Source organism: Diabrotica undecimpunctata, chromosome 9 (assembly GCF_040954645.1).
Source record: "Diabrotica undecimpunctata isolate CICGRU chromosome 9, icDiaUnde3, whole genome shotgun sequence".
Taxonomy (NCBI): domain Eukaryota; kingdom Metazoa; phylum Arthropoda; class Insecta; order Coleoptera; family Chrysomelidae; genus Diabrotica; species Diabrotica undecimpunctata.
In genome coordinates this window covers 13,908,293-13,926,736 of record NC_092811.1, presented here as the reverse complement: position 1 = coordinate 13,926,736, position 18,444 = coordinate 13,908,293, and the positions used below count along the sequence as shown (strand labels likewise).

The 18,444-nt window shown below is 30.3% G+C and overlaps 1 protein-coding gene across 7 annotated transcripts in view; it reads right to left on the bottom strand.

Annotated features, from left to right (window-relative positions):
* Positions 1–2,823: 2,823 nt before the first annotated feature.
* LOC140449565 (mushroom body large-type Kenyon cell-specific protein 1-like) overlaps positions 2,824–18,444 on the bottom strand; it is a 477,667-nt gene continuing 462,046 nt past the window's right edge. For 5 of the 7 annotated variants that reach the window (XM_072542770.1, XM_072542771.1, XM_072542765.1 and 2 more), the window contains one exon: positions 2,825–18,291. In XM_072542770.1, coding sequence (XP_072398871.1) covers positions 18,236–18,291 — 56 coding nt within the window. In that variant the 3' untranslated portion in view covers positions 2,825–18,235. Of the gene's footprint in view, positions 18,292–18,444 lie in introns of all 7 variants that reach the window. The other 2 variants (XM_072542767.1, XM_072542769.1) reach the window with 2 other exon arrangements.

The following is an 18,444-nucleotide window of genomic DNA, read 5'->3' as shown; positions in this document are numbered from 1 at the left end:
AAAAACTAGTAAATTAATTTGTTTTAGTTCAGATATTTAAAATGTGGATCAGTCGCTATAATTCAAGCTCCTGGTCGACATTTAACGGATTACCTAATGAGTTTTAAATAACTAGGAGTGTTGGCAGGAATATACCAGTCTTCCAGAGTGAAATCTGAAAGATTTACGAAGTTATCAACATGAATTGTGTAAACCAGTGAAGGTAAATATGACCAAAAAGTCATTCGAATACGATCCTCTGGATTTATATGGGTAGGGATATTTAAAATCGTTAGCTTAGGCATCTCAGATTATACGCTTCGTAAATCTTCAAAAAAAGTATCGTATAAGGCTATAGTATATACATATAACAGAACTGGCCTCTAAAAACTTTCTCTCCATTTTTTTCGGTCCTTTGCTTTCTCTCATCAATTTTATCACGCCTATTTCTGACAAGTGTTGGTTTACTGCTTCCAATCATTTTTTCTTTGGACGTCCTCTTCTTTTTTTCCTTATGTCTCCCTCCTTTAGTATTGTTTTACCATTTCGATTCTCTGGCATTCGTATAATGTGACCAAGCAATCTAGCTCTTTGGGCTCGTATTTTTGCCGTAATTGATGGTGTTCCATATATCTCCATTATTTCTTGATTTGTTGTTTTTTCCAAATATTCCCTGCCGACATTATTCCTCCAAAGATTTTTCTGAGCACCTTTCTTTCGCAGATCTCTACTTTCATTTATTCCTGCTGGTTTATAATCCATGTTACACCGTTTTCTTTCTCCGACACCATGAATCCCACTCCAAAATATCTCTTGGTGTCCGCATTCTTGAATAGTGTGCTCTTTCCTATTTTAATTATTTCATTTCCCAGTTGTTTTGTTTCTTGCATGGCAAGGATATATATTGTATATTTTTCCATAATTTGGTCAAGTTTTTTAAAGCTTCTTGCTCATAAGTACCTCTCACATTCCAAGTCCCAATTTTTATTATGTCCTTGGATTGTTGCTTTTTTTTTTCGTGTTTATTTTTTCGTTTTCCATGGTCGTATTCCTTTGTCTTGCCGTTTCAGTATCATATCTCTCCGGTTGTTTTTCTTCTACTAGTTTTGTGGCAATATTTCTTTGGTATTTTCTTTTAGTTGTTGTTTTTCTTCATCCCATATCCATTATTTTCCATTCATGAATAACTTCCTATAGCCTATTTTTCAAAATCAAACAAGACGTGATAAAAACAACAGATGTTAATGACAAATGGAACATGGTACAGGAAACTTTTATAAAGGCAGGAGAAAAGCTACTGCAGACAAAAATAAGAAAAAACAGAGATGGATGACTTCAGAAATCTTAGATCTAATGGAGGAAAGAAGGAAACATAAAGGCAGGAGTAAAGCAAAATACAAGGAACTACAGAGATTGATAGGAAAGAAAATAAAAGAGGCCAAATCCACCTGGCTTGCTAATCAATGCAGTGAAATAGAGGCATATGCTAAACAGTACGATAGCTTTAACATGCATAAGAAAATAAAGGAAATGACAAATACACTGAGAAAAAAGAAAGATGCCCTTCTGAAAGACGCAAATGGAAAAATCATTATAGAAATTAAAGAGAAATTAAAAAAATGGAAGACATACATAACAGATCTGTTTGAGGATAATCGGCAAGAACCGGAAGAAATCGACAGCGAAACGGGGCCAGAGATCATAATAGAGGAAATCGAACAAGCAATACGAAACGCAAAAAACGGAAAAACTGTAGGTCCAGACGAAATACCTGCGGAACTACTAAAATGTCTAGACGATGAAACTCTACCTGTACTTCTGGACCTATTTAATGAAGTATATAAAACTGGAAAAATCCCACAGGAATGGTTGGTGTCCACCTTTGTAGCAATACCAAAAACAGTATATGCCAAAGATTGTTCAGACTATAGGACAATATCACTAATAAGCCATACCCTCAAAATATTTCTAAAGGTGATTCATGGAAGATTATATAGAAAACTAGAAGATGATATGGATGATACTCAGTTTGGGTTCCGCAAGGGACTGGGAACGAGAGAGGCATTGTTTGCTTTTAATGTCCTCTCTCAAAGATGCTTAGATATGAACCTAGATATTTATTCCTGTTTCATCGACTTCGAGAAGGCATTCGACAGGGTCCGACATGAAAAACTAATAGAAATACTGAGAAACAAAGATATAGACAGACGAGACTTACGAATCATTATCAATCTGTATTGGAATCAAAAGGCCAATATAAAGATAGAAGAACAAAAGTCCGAAAATATAGATATAAAGAGAGGAGTAAGACAGGGCTGTGTTCTGTCACCATTACTGTTTAACGTGTACAGTGAAGCCATATTCCAGGAAGCGATAGCGGATCTGGGTGATGGAATCTCTGTAAACGGAAGAATAGTAAATAACATAAGATTCGCTGATGACACCGTTATAATGGCAGACACCCTGGAATCGCTACAAGAATTGGTAAATAGAATTAACGATTATTGCATTAGATACGGACTAAAAATAAATAAGAGAAAAACTAAATTCATGATTGTCTCAAAAACGCAACATGGAAATGAAAGATTAATAATAGAGCAAACCCAAATAGAAAAAGTAGAGACATATAAATATCTGGGAACCTGGGTTGATGACAAAAATGACCAAAGCAGAGAAATCAAAGTCCGAATTGAAACTGCAAGGCAAGCATTTGTGAAAATGAAGACAATGCTTACCAACAGAGACCTTCAGTTGCATCTCAGATTGAGGGCTCTAAGATGTTACATATTTTCTATCTTACTATACGGAATGGAAGCTTGGACATTGAAGAAACAACACATAAGGAAAATAGAAGCGTTCGAAATGTGGTGTTACAGAAGAATATTAAAAATTCAGTGGGTTCAAAGGATTACCAATGCTGAGGTACTACGACGTCTAAATAAGGAGTTAGAAATTATGAACAGCATAAAAAGAAGAAAACTAGAATATTTGGGTCACATAACCAGAGGAGAAAAATATGAGCTGCTGAGAATTATTATGCAAGGAAGGATCCAAGGAAGAAGAAGCATAGGAAGAAGACGCATCTCCTGGCTGAAAAACCTTAGAGAATGGTTTAACTGTAGTTCACTACAACTTTTCAGAGCAGCAGCTAACAAAGTGACCATAGCCGTTATGATATCCAACCTCCGATAGGAGATGGAACTTTAAGAAGAAGAAGAAGCCTATTTTTGTCTGTTTTCCTTTACTTTTTTCTCCCTTTGCTATTTTAACTATTTCTTACTGTATTTCTTTTTCTTTCGATGTCAGATCAGGCTAGAGTATACTTAAATTTTTAAAAGGAAACTGGGAAATTTATTAGACGGCAACTTAAAGCTCCAATCATAGCAAAAAGTTCACTTTTTAAATATCTGACGCAAAGTTTGCTAATTTACTAATTTATTTGACAAAGTTACTATTTTTTTGCGTATTTACTAATTTTTTTAGTAATTTACTAATTGTCGACTTTTAATAATTTATGAAATTAAATTTATGGGATAATTATTATTATGCAGTTCATTTTTTTTATTTCTGGAAGCTAATAGCGTTATCAAACAATTTCAATTACAGTTAGAGCTTGTTTGGAAACAATCAATAATTATTGATCAGAATATTGATTAAAATAAAGAGAAAAATTAATAAATAAATAATTCACTAAGCAGTAAGATTATTGATATGTAAATATCAATACTCTGTACTTAAAATAATAATGAAAAATTTTATTAATAAATAATAATATCAAAAAATGTCAATTTGAAAAAATAAATTTTTTTTAAGTAAAATTTATTTTCCTGCCACCGTAAATAGGCGTAATATTAAAAACAAAGTCTATGTTAGAGTCAAAGTCCATCATAGGTACTTAAAAAGTAAGAACAGGATTTTTTTCACTTAAAGGTACAGAATAGCTAACTTTAACATAGCCCAACTAAAGAAAATCACCTTAATTAATATAAAAAGTAATACATATACAACAAAATACAACAAAAAATAAGAGCATTGTATTGTTAAACCACTTTAAAATAAACTATTCTGCGAATAACTTACGAGAACTACATTTAATCCAACAATGTACAAATTAATAGTAATAAGGCTTAAAACAAAAAAAAAACGACGTTTGTATTTGTTACAAACACTAAATAACAATCTTGAGAACACAATAATAGTTGTTTTCTTTCTTAAAATATGCTCTTGAGAATTCATACCCCTTTTTTGGGAGATATATAATTAGAAATGTTTAGTGATAAACAGACTTTGGTGTCGGTTCCTCATCGATTAATTGCTGCACACTCCTTTTTAGTTAAAGTAAAATACACGAGTAATAAAATTTAAAACGTGTAGTTGCTGAAAGATATGTGATAGAAGTATTAGGTTAAGTTAGGTTAGGTTAACCTAACTAATTTAGCCGAATCAGGCGATGAAGTTTTACCAAAGAATATTTACGTGAACCATTCCAAACGCCACTTCATTTTTCTCCAAAATAGAAGCATGGACTTCAAGCGCTTAGAAAATGCTTTATAAGCAATATGAAACTCATTTTTATTTTTAACATACTTTTAAAAAATATGGTTTTTACGCGTATACTCTAAATGTTACTTTACATTGTTAACTGTAAACACTCGCTTGGACCGCATTTATATATAAAATGAGTACTGCAGACGATCGGATAATGGAACACCCCGAGAATAGTAGCGAAATTTATTTTCATAATTATATATTTGTATCAAAAATTATCAATTTTGAACTAAAAATAGAGCCAGAGATCTAAGTTTTGATCTAAGAAAAAATATTTACTGAATTTTCGCAAAGGAAAAGCAATTTGTTAAAAAGAATATAGTTTGTGCTATTTTTCTTTACTCAATCTTTTTTATTTAACTCTATCGTGTTATAATTTTTAACATGGCTTCGTCTTTTAGATGGCTTGGGTACAGTTTTTTCAACAAAAGTTGAAACGACTGTTCTATGCGTATTAGCTATCAATGACCTTGAGTTTCGTCGATAAAAATTTATTTTTACATAGATAACGTGTACAGTGCATAGAATTAATAGGAATGAATTTTTAAATGGTGTCTACAGTAAATTCAACTTTGAGCTACGGACAAAATAAACACAAGTCACCGCGTGATATTTGAGTCTGCACGTGATGAACGCCTGCCTACTGGCCATAAATGATCGAACTATCTTAGTCATGTCTATTGGGCTAACAGGCACGCACTTCGTTTATCCGCTCCGTCGTCGATCGAATGAAGAGTTACAGTAGTTATTGTGCAAAACTGTTTTTTGGTTTGTTGATTTGTTAATAGTTAGGTCCTGTGCTGATAATGTAAAGCATTTTTTAAGATAGCCAATTCAAAAGTTTTCTTTACTTTAAAATCATTCCCGTAAGTATATTAAAGCATTTATAATAGCCTGAGATACGATGATAAGTATTTTGGACTTATTTCATGTTGAAACATTGTTTTTTAGTTGTTATTGCATCCCGATCGTCCTTCTCGATAAAGAAGCTTCATCATTAACAAATAAAAAAGTATATTTTAGATCAAAACATTTAATTGGAACCTGATTTCTAATCTAAGAAGGTTTAAACTTGAATTTATGTACTTGACGATTTCAAAAATTTTTTACTTGTCTTTTTGAGCCTTAAAAGTCATCAGTTTTCATTTTTTTTAGTATTAAATTGTTTAAAACTCGAAATCGATCAACATAATACAGAATTACAAAAGGCCTTTTATGATTTGAATGATCCAAAAAATCTAAAATAATATCTGCCCAAGTCGAATTTTTTTACAAAGTTTGTTACATACGTTTGTTGTTAATAAAACAGTCATAATTTAATTATTTATTAATTAGAGTCTGGACAAAATGATTTCAGCTACCTCTTTTAATCCAATAGGTTACAAAGTTACATTTACAATGCACTTTTTTTTGCTATACTTCTCCAAAATAATACCTTACCTATTCCTAATCACCGTAAAAACGTAATAACCGGTTTTTACTTTAAAAATAAAAAACCGGTTATAACCGGTACAAAAAAACAACCGATAAAACCGGTTATTGCGAAGTAAAAAAACTGGTTTTCGGTTAAAACCGGTGGGTTTTTCCCATCCCTACATCGGAAGTAAGAATGGTTTTGTTTCAGATGCACTGTGGGCTTTTGAATCGATCAAAAGTGGAGATTACCATGAGGGGATAGATGGGAAGTCATTTGAAAGCTGACTCCGAAAGATTTTACCAACACTGGAAAAAAATGCCCCTTAACATTCTAGAAGATTGAAAAAAATTTTCATTATGGCTACAGAAAAGGCAGATATTCAAAATTGGCTTCACTCAAAAAACATCCCATTTGAAGAAACGCTGTTAAAAGTGCAACTTTTAGAAATCGTTAAACAACATAAAGGCAAATATAATAAGTATATTTCAAATCAAGAATTATGTTGCTGCCAATAATACAACATTTAAATTTGCTGATAATTATGTCCGACATGTAAAAGAAGAGGTAGAGCCAAACATGTGGAAGTTGGACAATTTAATTCAAGCCCAAATTGAGCCTCTTATTATTAACATTAATGATGACAGCAGTACATCAGATTCTGAAAGTTAATAACGTAAATACGGTAATTTTATTTATTTTTTTGCATACATACTTTATTTTGTGGTTAATAGACCTTCTGAAGTTTGTATAAGTTTGTCCGTTTTATATTGTATCTTTAATTTACTAGTCCGGCCCTGAACAAACGCGTGTTTTCAGCGTGATTTGTTTACATCGTTCGTAGCTTGAAGTTGAATTTACTTTAGCTGTTTTTTCTGCACAGGGAGCTAAAATCTCAAATTAATTCCTTCATTCAACAAGAAGTATCTATTTTCATTGAAAGTGGCACCATTGAATCGTTACACTAAAGATAGTGAAGTGAAATCCATACTATCATTATTACAAAATAGCTAATAGTAGATCTAGTGATTTCTATTTTTTTGCAACGAGATGGCTATACAAAAGACAGTCGATAATCGATTCTAACCTTTTAATATAAATTGGATCATTTGATTCTAACTTATGTTGTTACTGTGTTGCCTAAATTTTTGATATATCCACATATATTCATGTGCCATTTCCCATATGTGTTCCTTGCACCAATTATTTTAAGCAGATCCGTAAAAAAGACAACTTATGACACAAAACTTAAAAAAAGATAGTATTTCTTAAGGAGAATGACTTAAAAAATTGTTTAAATACTTTCTAGTGACAGATAAAGTCAAGCAATTCTTCAAGAACATTACTTGAAGACTTTTTCAAAGTACTTTTGCGATCTAGTGACAATATTTTTAATTGTTATTAACTAAAATAAAACTTGCTTGATGTTATAATGAGTTATCATTAAAAAAGTTCCTCAAATGATTATAATTAAAATGTTTTAACATCAAACATAATAAATAAACCTACTAAACATAAAAATCATCAAAATCTTCTCTACTATTCTCAAGATCGAAACGTTGAAACACCCGTTCGCCTGGAGTACAAAATAAAAGGCATTAAAAAATGTCTATAACAAATTATCACATTAAACTAATGTAAATCTTTTACAAACACTAGGTATTCAAAAATTGCACGTAACTGGTGGCACACTTGCAGTTTTTTCCACATAAATTTCACAATTTTCGTATATATTACATTTGAAGCCAAAACATTGTAATCGGTGGTGTACAGTACAGTTCAAATTTCGACTTTATTGTTGAAACTGAGTCGATTTGTACGGAAATTATGGAAAATGTTCATCCTAGTTTATCCCTAAGTACCTATAAAATTATAATTTATAAGTTAAAACCAATATTTTAACTTAAATTAGCTGAAAATAAGGTTAAGTGTGCATTAACGGTTTTGCGATCGCTTGATTCAATAATCGAAAAAAAAACTGCGTGGCAACATCGATAAAATCGATCGTCTGGTCATATAATCGGCTCATGCAACAGTAAAAACCGTCAATGCACAAGCAGCCTTAATATAAAGCCAATAAATACGAAAAGAATATTTATATTTCGCGACCAATTTCAACAATACCTTACAGACACATGCAAAACATTTTCGTTTAGAATCACAAACCGTGCTTTCTTATACTCTATATGTTTACACATTTTACTGTTACACCACCGTCGTTTGCTCAACTCAAAACCATCCTAACGTTATTTCTTAAAATTTAACGAAAAAATTTGGCGAGTAGAGTTATCATCAGAGGTATATTGAATGTGAGGTTATGAATAACTTGTTAGGTGTGTTTTTGAACATTGAGCATCAGAACTGCCGTTGCATTGCAAGCGCAAAAGTGAGACACACAAACATTTAAAACAGTGTTTTAAAACCTTTGAACTACAAGATTCGGAAAGCTTATAGACTCTCTTTTAACTATGCATGTTTTTGCTTATTATAATTGGTGTAGATTTTAAAATAATTTAGGTCAATTTGGTATATATTTTAAATTTCATTTTGTGGTATAAATCGTAAAAGTTTCACTAGTGTTTTCTAGTTATAGTCAAATTTGATGTTTGCATCGAAAAAAAAAAACTGTTAACGAAACTTGTCCTTTTAGTTTTTTACGCTCATCTGTTTGGCACAGATACAGACTAAGAGACTACGGATTTTTTCATGTTTCCTATTAAGATCATAATAGTAAATTTGTAGAAAATTTGGTTCCTAACTTAGGTAGAAAATGTGTCATAATTTTATATGTAAACATTAAAATTATTCCAGTACTGAGGATGTTATTCTGAAGTCATTATAGGAATAACCAATACCAAAAACCTCTACGAATCAAAGTAAACATGAGATAAACTAAATAAAATTGAAAGCAGGTGTTTAACGATGGGTCTTTAACTAGAAATAAGTGGACGCGGAATAAAAATACTGTTAGAGAATGAGTAATGTCAAATTATTCCGTATTTTCCTCCAAATTTCAGAATCTTTATATAGGAAGAAGCTTTACATTCGTTTATTTTACTAGACTTTATAAAAACACCGAATATATAGGTAAGTTTAATTTTTAAAAATATGTTCAGTTATCTTCGATAAGCCTTTTTATAAAAGTTACCGCTTTAGTACTATTATAAAATACCTTTATGGTGTGTTCATTCATATAATTCCTTTGAAGATTTTACCGAAGTACCAGAAAATATCCATTTAGATGAAGCAGAATTCCTTCGACTACCCAGCTTTCTATTTTGACTTACTCGGCTGTTATGGCTTTTGTTTTTAAATATTCAAACACGTCGCATTATCTAGAACGTTAAGACTACCCTAGAATTCGAATATTTTCAGTCAAATTTAGAAACTGTATTTTGCACAGGCAATTTTTTGTTTGTATAAAAAGGCACACCTCAATTTTATTTTCGGTTGTACAACAAGATGCTCTACATATGTTTTGCAGACCCCTGTTAGGGTAAGATATTTTTGTGCACCTTTTGTTTCTTTATTTGTGTGCTTTAATGAATAAACTATTAGAAATGCAAAACATTATTGCATACTAACCAAATAGCTCAAATTATTATCTGAAAATCTTTAAAATGACAGTTGATTGTAATATTAAAAACAAAATAGAAGTTATGAAATTATTGACAAAAATTCACATAAAAAAAGGAAAAATCTGTTTTATTAACAATAACAAAAAATATTCTTACCTCTGTGGATATATTTAGAAGATTTTAACAGTTGCTGTCATCATATAGTTAATATTTTTATTTAAGAAATAATAAATTAAAAGGATTTTCATCATTATTTGTACTACAGTGAAATTTTGTTTTCTTCTATATTTATGCGACACTGGTGAAGTCTCAAATATACATTTGTAAGTTTTATTACATAATTATCGTACCAATTATAGACAAAAACATGCAGTTCAGTTAATAATCTGTAAAGTAACCATTAGCTGGAGTCACAAATCTATTAGTTCGTCAAGTTCAACTTCTAATTTTTTGTGAATAAAAAATCTGGCACATATATGGTTGGAATGTTTGATTTTGAACGCCGGACCGAGTCTCAGCGAATTCATTTTGATTTTTAACGGTTTTTACCTATATCTAGACATTATTGAATGGCCGAGACGCGATAGGGAGTTCAAAGGATATGTATGAAAAGCATACCATATTATATACACCATAATATTGGATTTATTGGTCCAACTTAAATATGTGTTTTACTGTAATAATCTGGTTTGGTTTGAGAGCATCAAGTCTAATGATACCATTTTACATCACCTCGTATACGCACCAAAAAATTATATTAACGAAGATGATATTCAAATCGGATCTTCAAACAAAACAAAAGACATTTTTATTTATCATTCATGAGTAAATGGGCTATGTGTCTACAATAATACTTCTTCCCCAGATCTTCTGACAAACGAGGCATTTTGCAACAACTGGCAAGAGCGCTTTCCATAAGAGCCAATGTGTTAGAGTGAGAGAGAAAATCAGTTTTTCCCTGGATTATGAGGAAATTTGAAAAAAAAATTAAGGATCATTCTAATCATTGTTGGCTCTTTTTGTAGTGTGGATAGAAAGGTTAGTTGGATCGTAACATATGAGATTTCCTTACGGCGTCATTGAATGAACTTTAAATTTTTTTTTCAAATTCCTAAGAATTTAGGGAAAAATTGATTTTCTTCCTCACTCAAATACATTGGCTCTTATGAAAAGCGCTATTGGTTCTTATGGAAAGAGCATGTAAATGATTTTAATTTGGGATAGTCTGCATTGCAAACCAAGAAGGATGAACTTCACGTTCGATGACACATTGCTATACCTTTCCAGTGCTACTGTATGGTGTGGAAATATGGACTCTAAGTGAGGTTATGCTTAATCGCTTGGGAGCCTTTAAGACGTGGGTGTACATAATACGGCTACTAAGAGTAAACTGCGTCAACAGAGATAAAAATAAGGAGATCCTTAGACGGTTGAACCAAACAACACAACTGGTCAATATAATAAAGAGGCGCAAGCTGGATTACTTCGAACACAATATGAGACATCTTGAAAAATATGAAATTTCCATCTTATCATTCAGGGAAAGATCCAAGATAAACATGGTCCCGTTAAAAGAACAGAAAAGCTGACAAATGTAAGATCAAGGTACAACAAATCGATTACATCATTATTTAGTGCTGCTGTCAATACACTCACGATAGCGCGTATAGTAGACATAATGATATCCAAAGATTGATATCATGAAAAACCTGACAAAGAAACAGCTACTTTCATCGTAATGTATATAATTTAGATTTAATATAAAAGATGCCTTTTTCATAGTGTTAGTGTCCGCAATAACCATTTAACTATTCAAGACAAAGTGGTAGAACTGGTAGAGAAATATACGTATTTGAGTCATAAGAATCAGCAGCGTTAACCAAACATGAGAAACCCAATGACAAATTAATTTAGCGTGGGCGCCTTTGCAAAACTGTGAGACCCACTTAGGGCTAACATACCAATTAGCTTCAAAAGAAAAGTATTTGACCAATGCGTATTACCGGTCATGACCTATGGGGCAAAAACTATGACTTTAACCAAGACTACGACTTCGAAATTGAGAGTGGCACAAAGACGATTGGAACGGTCTATCCTGAAAGTGACGTTGCGGGACCGAATAAGAAACAAAGATCTGCGAAGAAGAATGAGTCTTGCTGATGTTGTGGAACGCACAGCGGTACTGAAATGGAACTGGGCAGGCCATGAACAGAGAATGCCCTACTCATTACGAGCAAAATAAAAAATTGGAGGCCAAGACCATACAAACGTAGTATAGAAAGACCACCTACACCTTGGGGTGACGACATCAGGCATAACACCAAAAAATGGCAACAAAAAACACAAAATCGTAAATAATGGAGGAGTTTAAGGGAGTCTTATGTCCAGCAGTGGACATAGGCCGTATATAACATCCGTTATGTACGATTAGGCGTGCATAGATATACCAGACCCACAGTTTAATGATGATTTACGATGACTAATTATATAGGAGCTCTCGTAAATGAATTGTACTAGTCAGTGGTTAATCATTGCCTTTCGAGAGCTGGCTACGATCAATACCTTTTGTTTTTAATTGCTACTGATAATTTAAGTCATTTCATTTGCTCTCACAGGTTGATACATTCATCTGTCAGCTACGGAGAGCTAAGTTAGAAATAATATTCTGAAAATACAAACAATTCTAGAAGTAGCGAATATATAATAGACCTAAATTAGAAAGACAGTGTAAATTTTGTGGAAGATTTACCTTTCCAGTCAGAAAATCGCTTGAAATATATAGTTCGATTATACTTATAATCTGAATAGTGAAATCTCTACTGAATGAAATTATAAAGCAAAACTAATAAATAAATCTATGAAAGTCAGCGCAGTTTCTTTAAGTTTATAAAATCGATCTTTTAACATCAAATATTGGCACAAACCTTTGAATGAATCAATTATTGAAGGATAATTAATTAGAAAATCACCAACAAGAATTATTGACGAACAAAACCCAAGAAATTATTGGTTTCCAGAAGCATTTGGACACACAGAACAATGATATAATAGCATCATACTCTTTGAGATAAACTAACTTTTTGAACAACACATTCAATGAAGCTACTGCCAAAGGACAACTGCTGTTTGTCAAATATAACAACAAGTGAACCAATTTCAGTTTGGTAAGGTCTGTATTGAAATAAGGTTTTAACTGTAAAAATAATGAAGCTTAAATCAAAATTAATTAAGTCTAGTTTGAAAATATTATTTTATACTGAAAATAAAAAAGAGAAAACTTGAGTACTTAGGCCACCTAATGAGAAGACAAAAGTACACATTTCTACAAAATATAATGCGAGGAAAAATCCAAGGACGCAGAAATCCAGGCCGTAGAAGAATGTCCTGGATGAGAAATTTAAGAGAGTGGTTTGGCTGTACCACTAACGAATTATTCAAAACAGCAGTAAATAAAATTAGAATCGCCCTAGTGATATCCAATCTCCGATAGGAGAGGCACTCAAAGAAGAAGTTTGAAAATTAACCGACACAATTAATAACCGGATAAAAAACGGGGAAAGGTTTAGGTAATGTGATCTGTTTAAGCAGCAAAAAGTTACATATAATAAATCAAATATTAAAGTTAATAACCAAAGACTAACTGTTTGACTTGTACATCTTTGTTTTTCCGAATAATTTTTCGTTCTTTAGTCTGCGCAGACAGCCAAACTCAGAAATGTTGCTACATTTGACATGTTGTATTACCGTTTTGCTATAAATCATCGGTGTTTAAAGTATTTGATATATTCGTACGAAAACAAAAATGAAATTAATTAGAAAAAAGTGTGTAACTAAATTTTGTATTGTAAATCGAAGTTTGAAATTGAAGTGATGCAAAATGGCATTTATAGAATCGATACTGAATTACTGTCGGAATCGGTTTGGTAATTGGTTGGTTGTAGTTAATCTGACGGTTGTTGAAGTGGGGGGAAATGAAGCATTTTTAAACTCTACCTGGAGTCAATCTTTTTTCTCTCAAACAAAATAGCTTCCATTTTTTCAAATATATAATATATTCAATATATCTTATATACTAAGTAATATTGATGTAAATATATATGTATATACCATCTAATTGCACTTCATTGTTTATATGACAAAAAAATCAACAAAAATATCACTTGGAAAACCGATGGTATCACTTGAATTTTCTACAATCAATTTTCCATTATATGTCACAGGCCTGGTACGCGAAAACTAAAAGTAAACTTACCATTTGAGTATATTATAAATATTTAACAATCGAACAACCCCCAAAAAGTTTCATCATAAACATAATCCTAACAATTTCAGCTTAAAGCATAGATACCAAAAAACGGTTCATGAAATCTCTTCTTAAACATTTAAGTACTTACTTTCTTAGAAACAAACACTTTTATTATTGTTACCAAATTTAATATAAACACTGAACATATCAAGAAAGTAAAAAACAATAATTAATCTAGGGAAAAATGTGTGATATTTGGAAATTAGAAAACTTCAACTGAACCAGAGTTTATTAATTTAATTAATCATTTTTATTATTAATTAATATATTAATGTATTAATATATTAACTAATTAATTAATTAATATATTAATATAATAATATATTATTACATTAATATATTAATGTATTAATATATTAATATATTAATACATTAATGTATTATTAAATTAATATATAAATATAATTATATATTAATATAGTAGATTTTAACACTTCTACCTTCTTCCTATAATACTCCATCACATTAATATCAAACATTCTCGTCCATCTGGCAGGTATATTGGTTTTAGAAAATGATTTGTATTTATAAATATTTTGTCCCAGTCACAATTTGAAAATATGTTTTTCGTAAAATAAAAAATAATAATAATAATAAAAAAATTCCTGTTTAATAAAAATGGTAACAAAAATATGGTGAAGAACGAAGAACAAACAAAATGAAGATAATATAATTTTAACAATAATAAAAATAATATATTTTTTAATAAATTTTTCCTATATTTAATAATTTTTATAGTTTGGCTCTGCAAATGGCAACTTTTTTGTAAACTTTCAAGTATCAGGCCCGCGCCATCCTCAAAAATTCAAAGTATTTATATCAATTAACTACTCCCTAATTGTTTAAATTTATATAATAATATTTAAGATATTTTTAGAGAAAATATACATCAAAAATTTTGATTAAATCACAGATAGATATAATTTTTCAATTGTGGGAATATCCCAAGGGTTTTTCGATATATATGATAAATCTTATCATCAAAGCAGTTTTGAATTCGTAGAAGGTGATAATTTTGGGTTAAAGATTGATTGATACACAATAGATAATATAAAGTTGTAATAAAATGAAAAAAAAAACATAAATAATTTTAAATTTAATTGTGCTATAAAATAAATCTATTTAAAAATCAACTTAAGTGAAATAAAATAAAGAATATATAAAAATTTAAAACCCATTAGAATTTTTATTTAGTATAGTTCTTTCATTTTTAAAAGTTCTTTGAAATTTTTGGCACATTAATTATTTATTTCTTTGCGTTTTTACAAATTTTTAATAATACATAGCATTCGCCCCTACATTAGCAATTTTAACGTAAGGTCCTCTAATTTTTAATGAATTAAATGACATATATTTTGAAAAGTAACAATTTTTGATGAGAGTCCATTTCTACTCCTTTGTTTTTTGTCGCCAAATAATTCTATACGTAATTTTTTAATTTTTTTGCAAGATAAATTCGAAATCACACACTTTGCCCCCCTAATGGATAATAATTATATTTGTTTAAAACCTTATGTAGCTATTCTGTTGATCTTTAAAATGTCCCCTTATACTAAAATACTTGAAGAATAAAAAACATTTTTATCAAAAGTTGTTTCTTTTCTTCTTTAACGTTCCTGATAATAATCGACATATATGTCATTTTTAATGTTATTATTTGTCCACAATATTAACAATAGTTTTTTTAAACACTCTATATGAAGGTCATTAGTGATTTTGATTATTTTGTGACAAAATAAAGAAATTGTTATACCCAATTATTGTTAAATATTGATTTATTCGTTTAAAATACCACCCAAATTATGCTTATTATTATCCATGTCATTTAAACAATTTTTTTTAATAAGTAAAGGACGCGAATCAATTTCGTCTTCCAAAATTACCACCCACTAAGGTCATATAACATATAGGTAGTGATTCTCTATACAGGTTGAGGTATACTTGACGTCGAAGACACATAGAAAAGACATTTATAATTATATTATTGGGGCATGCCAAATACATCGAACAATGAACATTGAATAACGTGGAACAGTTAAATATGGAATTTATCGTAAAGTTTTTTCGACGGAAAGAACATTTTATCATATTTTAACACTTTGTTAATTCATTTAGATTAGGCTATAAGAAATAAAACGAACGAGTGTTGTTATAACGATGATATTTTATGTCAAATGTCAACTGTCAATGTCAGGTGTCACAACTCATACTTGAAATCCCAATGAAGCCAAAGAAGACAGGAAAGATGGAACTTGAAGATGAAAAATGAACAATTAATTTTAATGTTTCTTTTTTAATACACAATCAATTTATTTGTGTCATTATCTAAGGTTCTGTACAGTTCTTTTGTTTCAACAAGGATATATTTATATATTATTGGAAATTAAAGATGACCGATCGAATGATCACACACATAAAAACTATTTAATTGAAACACAAACTATGAAGCTGAAATATTTTTGCTATATTATGAGGCACGAACAAAAACATAAGTTAAACTGGGTTATCAAAGAAACGATTGATTGCACGAAAGATTACGGAAAAAAGACACCTACAATTTTATTATGCATTGCCAACGTCTGAAACTGATGATGCTTCACAAGAACACGAAAATTATTACCACATTTTACGTCTTTTATGGTAAATTTGTAAATGACGTATCACATATCTACTTAAAAATAGTATATTCTAATCGATTCCAATGTTAAGGTGTCAAAAGTTTGTTTAATATCGACGACAGCCGTAAATCGTCAATGTTCTTTAAATTTTGGAGCTAAACTCAATTTGGAATTGTCATTTTAGTCCATAATTAAGTTAATTGGTTATGTTACTCTTCTAGGTGATGACCGATTATATTTCATTTAAAATTTTGTTATCCAAGGGTATTAAAAAGCCTTAGTGTTGTTTTTTCACCACTTCTTTTTGTTCAGCCTTTAAGGGTAACTGTTATTGGCACATTCGTCTTCATTTATGAAGTAGACATCATTTTATCTTCATTTTTTTTTGGTTAAAATTCTAAATTCATGGGATAATCACTTTTGTGCAGTGTTTTTGTTAAGTAAATGTCTTGTTACCGTGTAAAGCTTGTGTTATATTGTATTAAATTTTGTTACAGTTTGTAGATGTCCAGCAGAATGATTAACGTTTAGCAAATAATTTATCCATAAAAATGTCCGACGACGAAAATGAAAAAGACTAATAAAATTTTTACGCTATTTTAAGTTTAATTTTGGTATTTATAAGATAGTTGTTTTTTATCATTCATTCATAATTCATAATTAATTACATTGCTTAATGTTCAACAAAACAAAATATTCTTCTTCGCCTTAAAAACCACAAAAAAAAATAAAAAAATTTGACTGTTCCACGTTGGGTATAATTTCAATATGAATACATTTTAGAATAGTCAAAAACATCTAATATACAACTAACTGCTTTGATGCTTAGCAAAAAACCTACCCTATAGTGGAAACGGAAAAGTCATTTCGTGAATATCTTAATTAATTTACTAAAAGCGTCAAAAATGTATGGAGCACATAATATATAATCTTTTTTTACTGTTTTTGGTTCGTACTAAAATATCTCAAGGTACTTTTTTGATATAAGTTAAAAGAGTAAATAAAATCGTTATATCACGTTTAACAAAAATCTTGATTCACTTAAAAAGATCGTTGCCAATTTGATTTTAAGAGGCAGTAAATCGGAAGAAAAAACAAAAATGGTACGAAAAGAATCGAATAATAATTATCTTCTTTAAAACTGCTCAATTTATACTATTTTTAATGAATTACTTTGACTATTTTACTAGACTTTGCTATGAAATTTTGACAAAATCTAACTGTCAAAATTTAACTGTCAAAATCGAATGAAAAAATCACGCTCACTCTTTTATTTGACTGGACTACTTTCTACTAGGTAAAAATAAGTTGTTTTTCATTTCTTCAAATGAACTGTGCGAGTTAAAATGCCTGGAGCTATGGTAAAGTGTGTACTGGGTGACGTACCAGAAAACAGTTCTTGGTAATACTTCTTTAAGTGAATCATTCTGTTATAATTCGTTAAGTGACTCAATTCTTTTGTAGAATGTAATAAACCAATCTTATTTATTCTTGTTCATATTATTTACGTGTTAAATTGTAAGATATAATTATAACGATTGTATGTCTTGAAAGATATGATTAAAAATAACCTTCCCGCTCCACTACTAAGAACAAAATCATAGTAAAACAATAAATTATTATCAACAAACACCGTCATATCGAGCTCATATTTTTGTTACTTACAACCACGTGTTTTTTTTTAATTTCCAACATGGAAATTCTTCTAATATAATTTTTACTTCTTTAAGAAAGTACGTCTTCAGTATAAAATTCTGTCACTTACTATAGGTACATACATTTCCGGTTGGTGTCAGTCTTGCGGCCCGTCCGTTTCTGAGGCACTGCTGGGCGCACTTTCCGCCATACCTAAGGAAAAATTCAACATTAATCAAAATATATTATAAGAAATATGTATCTTACATTGTAGTTTTCTGTTTACTTTGTAAATCAAAAAAATTTCATAAGGTTTTTATTTACCTCTTTGAAAATTGCGTCTTAAAATCTTCGAAAGAGAATAAA